Source organism: Bombus vancouverensis, chromosome 1, assembly GCF_051014615.1.
Source record: "Bombus vancouverensis nearcticus chromosome 1, iyBomVanc1_principal, whole genome shotgun sequence".
NCBI classification, from domain to species: domain Eukaryota; kingdom Metazoa; phylum Arthropoda; class Insecta; order Hymenoptera; family Apidae; genus Bombus; species Bombus vancouverensis.
Genome location: NC_134911.1, coordinates 12952108 through 12970490, shown reverse-complemented (window position 1 = coordinate 12970490; position 18383 = coordinate 12952108). Strand labels below are relative to the sequence as shown.

At 38.6% G+C, this 18383-nt stretch overlaps 1 protein-coding gene and 1 long non-coding RNA gene across 5 annotated transcripts; one reads left to right on the top strand and one right to left on the bottom strand.

Annotated features, from left to right (window-relative positions):
- Nucleotides 1–659: 659 nt before the first annotated feature.
- LOC117153572 (uncharacterized) lies at nt 660–8112 on the bottom strand. 3 transcript variants are annotated; one of them, XM_033327736.2, is made up of 5 exons: nt 7889–8112; nt 7285–7388; nt 5607–6128; nt 3437–4267; nt 660–3281 (listed from the first exon to the last, which is right to left on the bottom strand). In XM_033327736.2, exons 3-5 carry the CDS (start codon nt 5677–5679, stop codon nt 2602–2604), a joined length of 1584 nt encoding a protein of 527 aa, XP_033183627.1. In that variant the 5' UTR covers nt 5680–6128; nt 7285–7388; nt 7889–8112; the 3' UTR covers nt 660–2601. The 3 variants fall into 3 exon arrangements, with proteins under 3 accessions (XP_033183627.1, XP_076475746.1, XP_076475740.1); XM_076619631.1 differs by having other exon boundaries at nt 5607–7388; XM_076619625.1 differs by having other exon boundaries at nt 5607–8112.
- Nucleotides 8113–8278: 166 nt separating this feature from the next.
- On the top strand, nt 8279–14695 carry LOC117153574 (uncharacterized). 2 transcript variants are annotated; one of them, XR_004463633.2, is made up of 4 exons: nt 8279–8470; nt 8537–8739; nt 8803–14000; nt 14198–14695. It is a non-coding gene; the product is annotated as an uncharacterized LOC117153574 (long non-coding RNA). The 2 variants fall into 2 exon arrangements; XR_013058725.1 differs by having other exon boundaries at nt 8537–14000.
- Nucleotides 14696–18383: the final 3688 nt, after the last annotated feature.

Here is an 18383-nt window from a genome sequence, read left to right as displayed (position 1 = left end):
TTTTTTATTTGTTTATCAACGCCAACTTAAGATGACACCTTCTTTTTGCTTTGATCGCACATAGTATTTCGAAGATGATATTCCTATTTACGCAAAATTACTTTTGGATAAGAGTAATCTATTTCACCATACCATTTCGCTGCCTTACTTTCCAAGACGCAAATATCTTTCTAATCGTGCATGATATCGCCTAAAGTCAGTTTATGTGACCATCATCGACTGACTAAGATAGATGTGTTCCCCTTCATTGCCCTAATTATAAACTCCAATCCATTTGGTAAATACAGAAAGTCGTTGTTTGCTCTTCTTCGAAGTGTTATTAAACTATCGCACAGTTCATCAGCAATAGAAAAAGTTGGATGAGTAAAAGTTGGATTATTCGTATTTGGCAATTATATTAATACGCGCTATATAGCTGTCTAGTTATGAAGCTGTGTTAAGTGAATCTTTACCATAAATATATTTTTTATTCTTTGGAAAATTTTTCGACTATAACTGCGTATAAAAAGCGTAGCTAACGTTTCTTGAATAGTTCCGTTTTCCTTCTCTTCCATTTTAGAATATGAAAAGAGCAAAATATAGATAAAAATTAATAAGCAAAATTGTAAGCAATTAAAACTAGAATGGGTTTTTACAAAAATATTATACACACTATCAAGTATATGTAGCTATACGTATATTTTTTTCATTTTAATAGATATGACTTGCACAATTCGTAGAAAAATTGGTAAAATGTTTGCTTAGGCACTCCAATGTACAAATGGTACATTACATACGTAAAACGAAAATACATTACAACTGTGTTAATTAGTAAGACTATTTGTGACATTCTAGATATATACTAATGTATAATGTAGGGAATGCTATTTACAACATGTGATTTTACATAACTATACAATATAACATTACATTTTGGGATGTAATTTAATGTTCTGTGTTTAATCTTCGTAACAGATCGATGACTAGGATACAAGTACTTGTACTCGCTTTTGATTTCAGGTTATTACAAACACGTGTTCTAATGTATGACATTACTGTGAAAAAATAGATAAACTACGTGAAATATTTATTATAAAACCGCTGCTATTCGATTTTCTGCGCAACCGTCCTTTTGTAAGTTTTTATTTTAGCCGAGAAAAGTAATTTCATTTTTCTTAAATCACCATGTAAGTAATTACGAAAAAAGATTAGAAAGATTATGAAAGATATGCGTGAATCATTTCATACATAATATACATATGCAGTACAAATTAACAAAAATTCGATGGGTTGCGCATAGAATAGCAGATCGGATTGGACTAGTTTACACTCAGATCGTTACCGATGATCGGTAACGTATCGAAAACAAAAAAAATTCTTAATTACATAATACGACCACTAGAGGGCTACTAGATTGCATATGGCCGTCGGTTCCGTTTATGAAAACTCGAATCACAGACAATACGCGTTCGTATTTAAAAACGCGATTAACGTACTACAATATAAAACTATGTGTTTCCTTAGATATATACTTGTAGAAAAATGTGATCCAAAATTACATTTATCCACATTATCTGTTGTTTTAATGGAAATCCTAATTGCTATTCAATATTTTTCCGCTTTACTTTATACACTTCAATGATTAATTTTGCCAAATTTGAATTTGACCACCGTAATAAAAATATGTAGTTCAATGTAAACGTCTAACATACATTTTAAACAAGACGTTGTAAAGTTACAAGTTCTTGAAAAATGTAATTTCTTATATACAGATTGCTTGAACTAAAAATAGTTCTATTCTTTTCACTTATTTTTATACTATTTCACAATTATATGAATGTCTACATATAATTTGATTGGTATTCGTTGGTAATCTACACTTCAGTGTATTGTTAGTTTCAAGCCTCGAGGAATTTTTAGCTGCCTAGAAGAGCTTGGAAAATTTGATCAATGCAACTAATACTAAGATAGGTATGCATATAGGCACTGCATTTCACTTTAAATCAATAAATTAGTTTTGTTTCTTAATACGCGTGATATGTCTTTAAAAAATTGTAACTACGTACGAATAGTATTTAAGGCACAACACTAGGAATTGATAATTCACAATTTTATCGTTAATATGACTATGTGCTAGATGGTCCCTAATTAGGAAGGTGTGTGGAATAATATTCGTGATATAAGTAATCTCTATAATATTTCTTATCCTCGTTGAACTCATCTCAAAATTGACTCCATATACTTAACTATATAGAAATGGGTGTTCATTGCTCATAGAAAGATGTCAGTAAGTAAGATAATAGAATTTCAAACGTTTCCCATTAAAACTTAACGAACTTATCTTAATATTGATAGGAATGACACTAGTTGCTAGTAAGTAATTACGTCTTTGTATCTCTATAAAGCGATTATTTAATCATTCATATTTTTTGATGTAGATTGTAGTTCTTTCATGCTTATGATACACATTCAAACCCAGATTGAACGTTTCATGAGTATAAAATAATCTTTGGTGTATCTATGTACGATAATATTGCTATCGTTATTCGCTAAAAATACTTGCCGTAGTTTTGTTCTAGCATTTTGGACGAATATTCTTCTTTTCTTCGATATGCGGTTATTCTATGCAATAGCTAAATTAAGTGTCATCGTTGTCGGCTGGGAAAATGCGGAAGACCTCGCAGGGTCGGAAAAATCATAACTGTTAGAAGAGGTTTGACTGTCATTGTTGAAGCGACTAAGATGTTCCGGATTAGGAGATATAACGGAAGTTCTAATGACCATTCTGGACACACACTCTGGATTTTTGGTTGTGTTATCAGGTGCTTTCCTCTCTCGTTCTTCGCCTGGGGTTTTCTCTCTGTAGAAACGTTTTGATGGCGGAGGTGTCACTGATGCATCGGGAACCCTGGTGTGCCTAATGATAGCGGAAAACGCCGAAGATGAATTATTTTGATCGCGATTGAGACCCAAGCGAGGAACGATAACGCTGGTAGGGGATGCCGTGACGCACGACGTTGTTTGTAGTCTGTTCAAAGAAGATGCCAGCGGAGCACAGGATTTTGTTGACGACGATGTTGCTTTTTGATCGTTCCCATCGGCTTTATCCGCAGATGATCGATGATGCGCTCTCATACATGATGACTCTTCATGTTTGTAGAGATACGACTTCAGAGCAAATGCTTTACCGCAGCGACCGCATACATATGGTTTGGTGTTCGAGTGCGTTTGTATGTGGGCGCGTAAGTTTGACTTGTCAGCAAACGCTTTATTGCAGATCGTACATTTGAATGGTTTCTCGCCTAGTATACAAAAAGGGAAATGTCGTTGAATTACATGGTGGGCAGGTAATTATTATTTGATAAAAATCGACGTATTTATATATTTTATTGGTTACGTAATACATCATTCACTCCATCAGCGACGTATAAAATAATATTTTTGTTTAAATTCTCACCTGTATGAGTACGTATGTGTCCCTGCAGGAGCCACGGCCTCGAGAAACACTTGCCGCAATAATGGCACTTGCACCCCTGGTTATGCGTTCTAACGTGCATACTGAACGCAGGCATACTGACATAGACTTTATCGCAGTGTGGACACCTTCTGGCTTTCTTGTCTCCAAGAGATCTATGCGTTTGTCGATGTCTGGCCAAATTAGACGATGTCGAGTACTTTTTTCCACAGTCAGGACATTCGTGATCCTCATTGTCTTCGGATTTCGACGTCTCCGTCGAAGTCGAGGTTGTTCTTCGGTTTTGACAGATAGTCGAGGGTGTGGACTGAATTGATTCCAATTCAGCTTTATCGAGCGAATTCTCAGAGGCTTCGAGACTTTGACGTTCCTCTTGCAACTGATGAGAATGAGGTGAAACGTGGATGCCTAAAACTGTGTTCCTCTTTGAACGATTCTGTAAAATCTCACGTTCGCACTCGATCCTCTCGAAGAAGAGTCTCGTTCTTTCACCAAGTGTCTGTTCATCTTCGAGGGTCTCTGGGTGATCTTGAAATTGCGATTCTTGCTGTTTTGCTCGTGGGGTCATTATTCTGCCGCATTTGTCCGAAAATTGAGCACATCTAGGCGAAGCTGGTTGCTGATAAATCACGTTGTTGGGATGAATTAACGTACCAGCGGCTGCGGCTAAGCTCACTTCTGCCAATTTTGTGAGATTGTACAATTCTTCGGGACAATCTGACGATGTTTCGCTACCGCATTCGCTAGCGCCGTCAGAAGTTGGATGGTTTCCACTGTAATCGGCCAGTCTTACTCCTCTTTCAGGACTGAAATCTATGAAAGATCGACAAAAATTAGATTTATCATTAGTCTCTTTTATTCCTCTGCAAGGTATTTTTGTTATTACAAATTTTACGTTTAACAGTATGAACATTTAAACAATATGAGATATTACCACTAGACTATCACGTCGGATAATAAAATTGAAGGAAGTTCAAAATGCCGCACGTGGAAACATTTATCATTGCTAGTGGAGATTTCTACGATTTCGGTGCGTGTTGGCGAATTTCCAACGGAAATCTCGTGATCAAACTAAAAGAACTTCCAATTGATAGTTTGATCTCGTTGTACGCGGCTGTTTTGAAATTAGTGACATTTTCGCGTCATTCTTGTGCAACGAGGAAATGCATCATGTTCTGGCGCCTCATTCTTTATAACTAGTTTTTAGGAAACGACGTTTCTGTATCATATATCAATCTCTTTGATGAAACTTGAAACAGGTGGTACCGCTCTGCGCATATTAACAGAAGCTTATAGAAAAATTTCGCTCAAAGAACAGAGGATTTCTTATTTCTGGAATTTCTTTTTATGAATTTAACTTACACTTTATGTATTTAAATCGTAAACCGTGCCGAACAAAGAGATCCATATTTATGACTTTGAATCCATGTATCAAGGCGCTTCGTGAAACACGAAGCACCTTCACGAGTATACCGCCTGCTCTGTTTTTGAAGAGAACAGAAATAGAGTAGCTATCTTTCTCTCTCTATCTTCTAACTTATTCTTCTCTCTCTATTTAATTCTTGTATTTTCTGCGTACCTCAATGTACACATACATATGCGTTTGTATGAAAGTTTTGGAGGGGTTGACGGCATCGCGACGGTATGCGTCGTGTTAGTTTCGTGACGCATCTAGCGTCTCCTATTCTTAAATCTGCATGATGTACCACCTTAATCACGAAGCAACGACCAGCAAATTCTCTTGGCTTGTGGTCAGAAACTTTGATTGACGAGATGGACGTAAGCAGCGCGAAAATTTTGCTTGCTCCGACTCAAGTACCTACATTTACGTTTTTGAGGCGCTAACATTACCATTAATGGAACTTTCGTCTTAACCTTTGAACTTTCAATGTACTGTTTTCTCATAACTAAAAGTTTTTTGACGAATACATGAAACTGAACGCAAAACCAAATGGAACGTAAAGCTGCATGTAAAATCGAACATAAAATCGAATTGATGAATAAGAAATAGCAATCTTTACAGGTTTTTCGACGAAGAGGACGCGTTAAGGTTTATTTTTAAAACGGAGATACAGCGCAGAAGATGAAAAAAAATTCCTGGCACGGGATAAGCAAGGAATATTCAAAGAGACAGTTACGAAAGCGGACGTACCTCTTCCGGATCCATCAAACTCTTCTTCGACTCCATTGTATCGTCGGTGGGTGATTAGAAATGCCCTCGGCATTTTCTTCTTTATTGTAATTTGCCTTCTTCTCTCTATTTGACTCTTGGAATCACACAAACCATACCTTAGATCTGTCTGATCTAACTTCACTGTCACACACGGTCACTAATTGCAAGTGTTACTTTAAGTTGAAGAATACCGCGAAAGAACGTTGAACCCCCGGATTGAAGATGATGCCGCGCGGTTTTAAGTAATCTCTTAAGGTATCTTGTACCTGTTGCTAAACACGGGGGTGCGTCCGCCTCGAGAATTTCGGGCGTAATAGTTGCTCCGGCTAAGATTCGGGACTACATATAGCAGCGCAGCCTCCCTCGCCCTCCGCCGTCTCTTCGTCATCGTCTTCTTCTTCTTCAGCTGCTGCGCACCGCGTTGCACGCGCTCAGAAGGGTGCCCGACTGGCTCGTGTGTCGTCGCTGCTTCTGTTTGAGTGGTGGCGAAGTGTGCGACCACTGTATGCACATCCGTGTCGCTTTTTCAATCGAGCGTGAACGGGGACAATGTTGTGCACGAGTACACGCGTAAAAGATTGAATATTAAAAGCTCTTTAGATTGAAACTAATGACGATTTTTGCTTATTATCATTTTTTTATTTACACTCGCTTAGGCACTCATTTAAGTACCGACCAGAAGTTTCTTCTCTTATTTGTTAGAAATTGCGTTATGTTTGTTAGAAAACTGTAATGTTTACCTTATTGAAATTTTATGTAATTCATTGGGCAAAATACTCTTGAAAATTCGAGCACTTCCTTTACATAATATTTTATCAAAATTTAATACTGGCTGAGTTTAAAACTATCATTACGAGAAAAGAGAAAACAAAATAGGTCTCTTAATTTAAGATTTTTTCATTCAAGCTTCGAAAACAATTTTCGTTTTAATAAGTCGCCAAAATGTTATCGACTGATAACATCGTTTTGTGTGTTATTTGAATCCTTATAAGTTCGTTCTAATGTTTAATAGGTAGTTAAAGCTTCAGTTTGAAGTAATTCTGTATTTTTGGATTTGATTTGGAAATATAAGACATATTAGATGGTTTCAAGGTGGAAAATTATACTGAGCTTTTTTCAGCTGAATTGTTGCGCGTTCGTAAGGAAGCGTAACGAAGATTTATTTTTTCTTTGACGTGGGTCGAAATACGTGGGGGAAGGTAGGTTGGAGGCCTACGTATTCGTTTATCTGTAGGAAATGTCGACCTGTAGCTCATGTGCGGTCACTGAACACTTTGTTCTAATGTAATATTGATGAACCAGTAAGAATCGAACAAAGTGTTCTTATTACTGCATTCGCTTTAAGAAACTTGATGAGTTATGAAACTGCTTCCGGATGGACATGAACAGGTGTAAACATATAAAGTGCATTTAGAGTGCGTTAAATTTGATATGAACCGAGGTGCTAAGAGGCGTTGTCACGAAAAAGATTTACATCCAATTTCAATTAACAACACGGACGAAGCATCGTTTTAATGTAAAATAATTTTCAAGTTGTCAAATAAAATTTTATCTGCATTGAAGTGTTGATATTTAAGATTTAAAGGCACGAATCCAGAGAATCGGTAAAAACAAATGAAACAAACGGAAGAAAGCATATTATTGAAACGATATTTACCAGTTGGCAAATGAAGGGATAGCATTCTATTTTTATGCGAAGCCACCGTTGGTAGACAGATTTTGTGGGATCCGTGGCACGCGTCCGATGTTCATTAACTGCCACTGAACCGAGAAAAGAAGAAAGGGAAGGGAAAGGAACGTGTGTCGTTTAGTATGCGGCATCTTTTGACCGTCATGACGGAGAAACGGAAAAAGCGCAAAGATGGCAGACGCGATTCATCGGGATACACAGTCTTTTTGCTTACGAGATGAGTGAAATTTCCTCGAACTCGATGCTACAAGTATTTCGAGAAAACGATGGAAACCACACTAATAATATTATAAACTTTCGTTGCAAATGACGAGAAATCAGCTACAATTCTTAAACGTCTCTTGCTTCGTAACCTTCCACGCTTTTTCCGTGGAATTTTTTAAAAATAAACATTATATTTTCATGGGAAGCGACTATCATACTTTAAGATACTCTGCAATGTTTTATTAATAACAAGTCGTTATTAATAAAATGACACTTCTATTTCAGTCACACTTTATCGATTATATATTCTGCACGATCGTATAATAATATCACAGATGATTTTGCTGAAAAGGGCTTTATTAATTACCTCGTTTCCTATCGATGTAACTGAACAATGAACCACGACGAAGGATTGTTGCACGCTTCCAGGTATCGAAGCATACGCGATAAATTTTAACGTGATTCGTAGAGCGCTTAAAAAGGAGAAAAATGGAAAGGAAAGCCAGATTTTCTGAGTGTGAGTGGCGTCGTTCGTGCAAATAGAGACTATGCAGCGAGAGACTATGCAAGCAGCGGGCTTTTTGGTCGGCGATTGAATGAATGCCACGCGAGTTAGTCAGCGTCGCGGTGCTAAATTCGGCGGACGCCTGGCGTCGCTCCAGAAGAACCACCCAGCGCACCAACCTGCTTCTATCCTGTAGCCACCAATGAAACTGCGAGAGCCTACGTCGTTTTCTTATTTGCTTGCCACCTTCTTTCGTCCCGCGTCGATGTTTCACGATGCTTCTCTTCTATTCGTCGCGAAAATACGATGCCAAGTGTAAGCTGCATTTATCGACACTCGTAAATCTCGAGGCAACAGAATAATGGTTCAGATTTAAGTATCGTAGACTAACGTTGTATTGGAGAAGGAATTGATGGACATTAAGAAACAAGATATTATATAGTTGTATGTACAGATAATATCCTTTTCATGTTTCTCTTTCTAGTTTACATACTTCGTTCATTTTTTCAGATCGAATAAATCTCGACATCCTAATCGTCTTTGAAATGATTCGAAGAACAGGTGTCTCAACAACTCTATTGCAATCATGGTACTATCGACGGCGGACCTAAAAATAAAGTCACGAGTGTCGAGCATCTCAACTGACGCAACTCGCAGAAGCTTTTCTCAGCGATGGATTGTCCATCCGAACTTCTATATGTCATCAAATATACGTAAGATGTAACTTACCTCGTGGTCTCTATGTTAATAAACCAGCGGACGGGGCGCATCTACAGGTGCCTGAACGCGTTTCCGATGGAACGTGTCGCGTAAAACGCGCACTTGGAGAAGCTCCAGGTGCGGAGGAGGAAGTACGTGTAAATTGTGGTGAAGTAAAAAGAGAAGTTGGATAGATCTAGAGGCAAAACCACGTGCGTTGCTATTTTTCACAGAAATGAGACAGAAGCTGACTATACGTTTTTAGATTTATCTATACTATATATACGCATATATTATACATCACATACTATCGAATGAATGAAATATTGTCATATATCTTTTTCAGTTTAGACAATCGAATTAGCAGGAAATTAAAATTACAGAGTGCTCGTATTTCAGAAGATACGGATAAACACTATCCCTAATGGTTATCCAGACCAGAAGGAAAGGGAAAAAGTTCCTCGGAAATTGAGAAAGGGGATGTTTTTTTGTTCGATAAGGAAAACAGCGTCATTAAGTGCAATCCTATTCCGTTTCGATCGTTCGGTAAAAAAATAAATGTTTCGGCGAGTGTGTCAAGTATCGTCTCGAAAAGTATCCGGAAACGCCTGGTTCTTCTTATAAATCAGCGTCGGTACACTCCCTCTTTCCACGACCATGTCATTTAGCGAGAAGTTTTCTGCTGGAAAAAAAAAGGGAAAAGCACGCGATCGCTATTTAAAAGGCTCGTAGGTGGGTGGCTTTTTAACCGAAGTATATACCGACGTAGGGAGAGGGCTTCGACTTCGCTCTTCGGCCTCAGTATGGGGTTGCCGTGCTATTTTCAGGCCGGTGGCTCGATGCAGCTGTCGTGTTCTTCGGGTAAACCACCTCTCTTCTATTCCACGGTCACTCGCGGGACAAGGTAGAACGTACAGATTGGAATTCTAAATTCACGATTCGAGAATTCGTAAAGGATGACGCATCTTCGCTAATTCTGATCAAAATTAGACGACAGCGATAAAAGAAACGTAGTATTACCGGAAGTTCGTTTTATCGTTTTACCCATTCTCGAAATTGATATCCTTGTCATGTTATTTTCGTTTATCTAACCATTTTCCTTTGTTATTCTCTTTTCTCGATGTTTCTAAAACCTTCCATTCTTTAAGATTAAAGTTGTTCTTTCTACTGTAGAATCGAAACGATAATTAATAAAACGCACTAAGGCTGAATGTATTAACAAAAAAAATATTTTATTTGTCAATGTAAGAACTACGCGAAGTTATACTTTTGTACGGAATAGTAAAAGGCATCGGGAGATAGAAAGATAGAAACTATGAGAACTATTTAATTGATTGCCTCCAGCAAATGTACGGGGAGAAGTGCGTGCTGAAGAATAGAAGACGTGGATGAAGAAGATGACAAGATTCGAAGATCTTGGCAACGAGCCAGACGAGATTTTCAGTCGTCTACGTGTACTTCCAACTTTCATCTGTCTCCTCTTCTAGCCACCGTACACGTCCTCTAGGACCTAGGGTGCAATGACACCGGGTTTTAGATGACAATTTTCTATTTTCAGTACATGAGTCATTGTATGCACATATCTGTTCTATGTAAAGTTGTTGGTTTTCTATGAATTCTTAAAATTCCAGAAAAGTGGCTTTACAATATAAGAATCTAAATTATTAATTTAGTAAACTTGCGTGAAATACTATAATCAAATGCAAGTTTATGAATCTCGACGTATAATAAGGCGAAGACAAGAAAGAAAGAAGAAAGGAGTATTAGAAGGTTAAAAAATATCAACCGGAACGGCCCTTAATTTAGTTTCGGGTGCAAGAGGTTAACACAGGGTGGGGATGTCCGTGGAAGTGCTCCTACAAGGGGAGAATGCCGTCATACGAAGCACGTTGGTTCATGTTTGGAGGAATGTCTTTGGGTATAAAGGGAGACAGTTCCTTCCGCCGACGGCGAACAGCCGCCTGTTTCACCCTTCTCGCCCCTCAGATTTGTTCCCTTTCTTTATATCGTTTTTCTTGCGATTCGTCGCCACTTACTATCTATTAAGATCAATGAATAGATATTTTTACTACAAAGGAAGTCTTATAAATTTTATCAAAATCATCTGAAAATCAATTTATATGCGAATATATAATATATTATATTTTTATTATGTATGTCGGAGTCAGGTTGGCATTTTGGGGCGTTCGATGAACCTTTACTTACTTTACCGTCGCGAATGTAGCTAATATTTATCAGTACGAATGTGGACACTACAAGAGACTATGAGTAATGGCAATAGGATGGTCGAGATGATGGTGACAACGAATTCAGGTTCGATAACGAATCCACGGTCCACGGGAGGACAAGGACATCAACGTAGTACTCGATTCGGGTAACTTCTCGATAACTCAGTCAGTAATTCGTCCAACGACTAACTAACAAACTAACTCTCCCGTAATCCAAAAGATACTGCCCTTATATACTCCTGTCCCCACTTCTCGGGTCAATCTTTGTTTTTAAGGAGAGTCATACAATCATTTCAAGCTTCTGTCAGGTACACGTCCTTCCCGTGACCGTGGCTACGTCTAGTGACCCGCTATGTCACTTCGAGCCCGAATCCATCGTCATAAAGTCAGATTGCAACATTAAGACTATTTCTTATTTTTATTACTTAAATGCAGCTATAGTAAAAGTCTGGACTAGGGTATTGGGGTTTTTCCCAACATTCCGGACGGGAAATCCCGCTGTCCCTCCATCTCCGACATGTATATACAAAAAATAAAGAATAATTTAATGATCAATTTTAGGAAAGCATGCAGAATAATGAAATTTATAAAGAGGACGGAAGTATAGTAATTCGTAGATTAATTGCATGCCGATCAGACTGTAGAACTAAATGGCTTCGCAGGTGGCAAGCAGGCATGCGAATCTAAAAAGGGTCACACACACGAGCACGTGCTCGCATTTTGCACAACCTTTTCAAAGACGGAGGCGATCAGCTGGCGGTATTCTCTCTTCCTTTTCCCCTCTTATCTCCTTCAACGACGAGAAAAAAGAATTAAAAAGGATAAAAATGAGCATACACCCCCTTCGTCCGCACCCGCATCCTGTGCCAGAGCATAGTGCTGCTTTCGTAAAAACCGGCCTGTCGGTTTCCATTCAAAATGCGCGAGTCACGAGGGCTCATTCACAAATTTCACGACGAAATTCTACACTCGGCCGGACCGTCTGCGATCTTGATCGAGACAACAGAGACAAACACATAAGAGTGAGAGCGATCGGGATATCCTTATTCTTGAAACCTCTTGTTGCTGGATTTATATTCACGTAAGCTTTTTTTTTTGCAACAAAAGAACCAACGATGGTTCATAATGACGTACACGATGCATTTAAATTCGTCGCAACCGGTATGAGCACAGGAATTTATCGAGCAGTCAGCTGATTTTACGTATCTACATAGACTGACGTATAAGATCTTTAAATGATCATAAAAATAAGGACACCCGAAATTCTATTGAAAAAGGTAATCAAGATATGAGGTTTTACAAAAAGACTTTGTCGCGATCAGTGTTCTTAATTGACACTGACGAATGCACGAACATTAGTACAAATGATATTAGATAGAAAATTCTGTTCATTGATCTGAGCTGACTGAAATATACTTAACGATCATGTAGATTATTGCCCGTTTGAGATCTGGAGAATGTTGATGACTTCCGTCTCCCGCATCAAGCATCGGAAGCGTTAGGATGTAAAAGAAAGAAGGATGAACCGTTAACGTGACGCACGGGTGCCGTTCGATGATTATTCGACCGAGTGTCTGTTTTCCGATGGGATACATCTCCTGTTGCAGTAGGTGGTTCCTTCTATCGCTTCGCGTACGGACCACGTGCCACGTTGATCCTCCCTCGTTGATTCTCTTTCTTCCATTGCTGTCGTCCAGACGGCTTTAAGGAGAGATGAAAAAAATGAAGGGGACGGAAAAAGAGGAAGTGGACTAGACGATGAGGGGGCTGAGGTCGTAGTCCTGAACAGTTTGCTGGTGGATTCATGGAATTCATCCTTCTACGCACTTTTAATCGGTATTATAAAAAAAAGTTATTTAATAAACTGATAAAGTTACGTATAATATACCATATATTTACCGTGAAAAAATTAATATGCTAGTTAAAGAAGAAAAGATTAGAAGAATAAATGAAAGAGTAGAAAATAATTGGGATTGATACCTGTGTTAATCGTTCATATTATACTGAGATTATGAAAACTTGGATACGTTTAAAGGTCTAGTGATTATATTGTCCCCACTCAAACGTTCGTCCATGGAAAAGTTGTAAGAGGGGTTAAAGGGCAGGAGGGTCGCAGACACCGAGTCACCAGCGGCAACGGGCACGCGACCGACACGCGCCCTTCTTCTGTCTCTCTCTTTCCTATCTTCCCCTTCTTTTACGCTTCTTTTTCCACCGCAGCTTCCCTTCACACGCACATGCATTCATCTCTTACACGTGATCATCTTGAGTTTACGCGCGCGTATTAGATGAAAGGCTGGTGTTTTGTCACATAATTTGAGATAGCGTAATTTGTAAATTAGTCGAGAAATGTTTATCAGTATTACTATGCGAGGTAACACAGACATTATGGTGTTCTTGACACTGATGCTAATGGTAATTATTTAAATATCATTTAATATACAAATAAATAGTGTTTTATAAGTTAATTTAGTTAATTCATTTAGTTAATTCATAAATTTATGGTTTATAAAAAGGCATTTACGTGAAGTATGTAGAATTTTAAAGGCCAATTCATGCGCCAGGTTGTTTCTGGTCTCATAAAAAATATTTCAAGTGACCTTTTGCGTCTGCTCGGTACATGTATACGTGTAGGTAGCTCATTCAGATTTCCTCTTTCTAGTGGCTCATTGAAGAATCCAGGCGCAAGAAGATGCTCGTTGCACATTATCTCAATCCTTTAAACAGTTTCCGTAGCGATTAATGAATGACATGGGAAGAACTAGTAACCGTTTTACTACACGGAAATCACAGGAAACAGAGACTTGTAATTTTTGTTTAATAACGAAGCGGGAAACATTTTCCGAATCGCATTGCATTGGCGTTGTCTGAAAGCATTACTGTATGAAAATTCTACGAAGAATGATTAAGGTCGATGAAGACGAAAATGCGATCTGTTGTCGTAACGAGGGAAATCGGACATCTCTAAGTATAGCTCGTATTTGCATGCAGATCAGGGACGGATCGTACTGGGTTGCCAAGCTGCTACAACGTGCAAAGTCCACAAGGTTTGTAGTACAAAATTTTTAGTCTATTTTTTCATGTTATGAAACGTTTTTATAAATAAGAAACATCATCGTTACCGTGTTACGATACATTCATTCGGTATTAAAATTTGTATATAAATTTTATTTTCAGGATATTATATTTTTTATATTTTTTATTCTTACATATGTATAGAAAAATTTCATTCATGACGTTTCAGCAATCATTTGTATCTACTTCGATGACGATTACGAACTTGGCAATGCTCGGAAAGAAGCGCCATTGTTGCACAATCAAATTCCTTCTTTCGGCTTTGGGATACTGATTTCAAAATTTCTCATTGAGAAGTTTCTGTTATTGTTACGAGAGTTTATAATACTTTATATGAGGTGGTTTCTAGGATCAGTTATCATTATCGATCAGTTTTCTTAAAGGACCACGTAGGATTTGCCAACGAGGAAAGCGAGAGCCTCGTGCCAAGAGCGTTTAATGACACTTTATGAAAGACACTTCGTGAAGCTAAGAGAGATGGTTTTTGTCTTGTTTGTAAATACACAACAATGTATAATAGGAGAAAAGATACACTATCAATATAGTAGTACACGAAAAACTAACTAATCAAAATGATAAATATTGTTAACTGGATGTAAAGAATAATCAAAGAAGCATGTAAATAAAATTAAATAATAATACAAGAAGATAAATTAGATGCATCTAATGACGTTTTAGATGTGCATGAATTCACGAAATTAAAACCATGACCATTTTGCAAACTCCTGGCCGACCACCAACGATTAACCATTTATAATTGCGAGGATACTACATTTTGGCACGTGACACAGCATTTATAGATCGCGTCTCGATTTAATCGTCGTCGTTTCAATTATTTTTCTGGCTACCTGTCATCAGAAGCGTGGATCCGTGGATCCAGTCGATGCCAATGATCGAAAAATAGATCCGAGCGCAACCTGTTCGAAATAGCTGGCGTGAAACCTGTAACGTAGCTGCGTGTGTGCCGTTAATGTCAGCACGTTGAACGTGTAGATCGGTATTGGAATACCGACATCATGGTCGGCATTCAAATGCAAAACACGACACAAGTCAAGTGATTGCTGGCTTTGACGATGAAGGTGTATATTGTTTCAGACGATATCTATCCATAGGTTGATCGACCTTTGAATGACAAGATTCTATATCCTATGATCAATGGTATTTCTTCAATTCCATTTTCAACCCTCGAGAGAAATTGACCCTGTTAATTGTAGAGCCTTCAATAACGTTTGCAACCCAGGTGGTAGGTTTCTGCGATTCGCGGGGCAAATGGAGATCATGCTCGAAGGTGTCTAAGCTAAAGGGAAGGAAATCTAATTATAGAAGTCGTTGTACCGCGTGCTGAAAGTGGTGGAGGGTGTGAGTACGGGTGCACGAATGAGAATCGGTTGCATTGGGCGGCTATAAAATGCAGGCTGCATCCGCTCGCCGCAGATGTACTTGGAATGGAGTTCCAGTACTACGACGAAACCAAAAGAATCTCTCGTTTCGAGGTTCTATGCCCTTCCAGATATCGAGGACAATGAACTTGAAGTGTACGCGATAGAAACAGATTCCATGGATTCTTGTTTGACGGAAGATCGATCGCGAAAGGAATGCGAGGTGCTCCGTTACTCTAAACTAAACTGAATTTGACCACTTCCAGACATCTGGATACACTTTCACTACCATCGTTCTTGCTATAATGTAGATGAATGTCAAAATGTTTACCGTTTCTTCATTGTTAAACATTTAGACTTAAAAGCTACAAACAAGCATTTCAGAAAATTAACAGTGGTAAAACTAACCACCCCTACAATATTTATAACAGTTCTGGCTGGAATCTCATTTGAATGATTGTCTTATCACGAGTAGAGCAAGTTCATTATAGTATTCATTCATGCAGGAGCCATGTGGTTCCTTAATCCACCCTACGATATTTCCTGTCTGAGTGATAAAAGGGATCAAACATTTACTACTAAAACTTTACAAAGCAACAAATATTGCTTACTAACAGATCATTCTTGCCTTTTAAAAAATACTAAGCTCATTTTTAATTTTATAAATAATCAGAGAAACACGTAACATATATTGGTCTGGTGCTGATAACAGCAAATTCTAATAATAGAAAAATCGAACAGAAATAAAAATATTTGTATCATAATTTCATACTCGTTAACTATTTCTTACGGGTGATACGTTTATCGTCAATCTTACCCGTACAAATGATTGGTCACCCAACTGCACCAGCTGTGACATTTCGCACACGATCGACTCCTGCCGCTCGGACCGTGATTATTATTGTTTCCTTTATCTTTTTTTCTTTCTCTGAAAGTAGCGGCGCGTGTGTCTGTGACGTGGCCATGTAAGGGCTAGGCGGGGGTGCTGGTCGCTAATTTTAGTTCGTCTCCAGGGTTCCTGGAGTTGTCGGCGAATCGGCAGCTGGTGATTCAAGACGTAGCCTTGCACGTGGGTACGTGTCTCACCGTTCACGCACGACGGACATCCCCCTTCTTGTTTCTCCTCTCTTCGAAGGAGGTCGACGTGTCCACTCGTTTCGTTCCAGATGTGTGCTACGTTCAAAGTCATGCGATATATTAGACATACCGCTGGGTATTAAGACGAACGATTTCGAGGTCATTTTGGTTGTTCGACTTGAGATTAGATTGGAAAAGATTAATATCTTAGTACTTAATCGAAACGAATTTTTTAAAGTAAAATCTTTTGATTTTGTTTATTAAAGATTATGTGAGAGAATATATATATATTTCGTTGTATTTAATTACTCAAAGGTATTCTTCAATTTTGATGGAGATTGCTATCTGGCCTCTTCAACCCTTGAAATCAAAAGGCAGAGAAGAAAGAGAAAGGGAGAAGGAAGAGGAAGGGACGCGTGTGTCTCTTTGAGAAGGAGCTAAAGGGGAAACGGAGGAGAGGTAAACGAGATCTGGCGGCGGCTGGTGCAGCGGATGTTTGAAGCTGCTGAAAGTGAGGCGGTGCGGTGGTTCCTTTCGCCTTCTTTCTCTGTCTTTCCTGTTGCGTTTCCTTCATCAGTTAGCCACGATCACGGTAAAACACGGTTCGCGGAGGAAGCACCTCGGCGGATGTGATGTTTAGGACATGGACCGGACAAAAAACTCTTTCCGTATAAATAGGCAACAGTGGTTGGTCCCGGTATTGCCGTTTAACTTTTGACCCACATATTTTCATTGATTATTTATGAAGGCACGTATTTCTTTTTTCTTTATAGTAACCTTGCGTGGCTTTGGTATAGAAAGTAAAATTATATGTATTAATTAAAAATTAACATTCGACTAATACTAATAAATTAGTGGTAAATTAGGTCTTATGTTTTAGTGGTCACGGTTGACAAGAGGATAATGATTCTAACGAAGTTGTAAATGCGTTGGTAATATGATCACTGTAAAGAACTGCAGCACTTGTTGGCCTGTCTCCACTTGGGTTTCGGAAGTCAAATCTTTTTTGACCTGCAACCTGCTAGGTCAAAAGAACGCGATCCTCTTCACAACTGTGCCGATTCATGTTACAGTAACAGAAGGAAACGGAAGGAAAATGATGAAGCTATTAACACACTAACCTACTCGTGTCAATAACCCGTTTACTCTCTTAGCACGCGTCGATTATAATACTACATAGAAATCGTTATTGTTAGATACGAGAGAAATATAGTATAACATAAATACGATAAGGTATAAATGTTTTTAAAGTGCGTATACTGCTAAACATTACTACATACTAAATAATTTAGTGAGACTAAAGGGGTACACGACGCGTGGATCGAGTCAGATATGCTCGACACGTGGTTGTCGATATTCCAGGCTCCTGCCGAGAAACACAGACCTCCCAGTGTCATCCGACCACCATGTGCACGCGAGCTCGGTGAAGTCCCTCTCAGGTTTTGAAATTGTCTTCTATTTGTCGTGGTATCGCCGAAACCGAATGGCATGTAAAAAAGCAGAGAGAGAGAGAGAGAGAGAGAGAGAGAGAGAGGGAAAGAGAAACCATCCGAAAGACCAACGCACAGTTTGCACCTCCTCGGTGTGCTCGATGAAAATTTAAATAGATCCTTTCGAAGCGACAAGTGCCCTGCATATACTCTGTGGGAGAGTCTGTTTGGAACTACTGTTTTTTTTTTATGAAAAAGATAATATTACAAAAAAATGGAAAACGACCATTTGAGAATTGGTAAGAATGAATCAAAGTTGCTGTCTTAGAAATATTATATTTTACCAAGATCAATGCTGATCAGTAGTTGCAAGCGGCGTAAGTGAAACTGTAAGCAACGACCGAGGTAGTTGTATTTTCCCTTGCAGTTGTCACCTGCTCTTGCTGCTTGACCAATTGAAATAAACTTA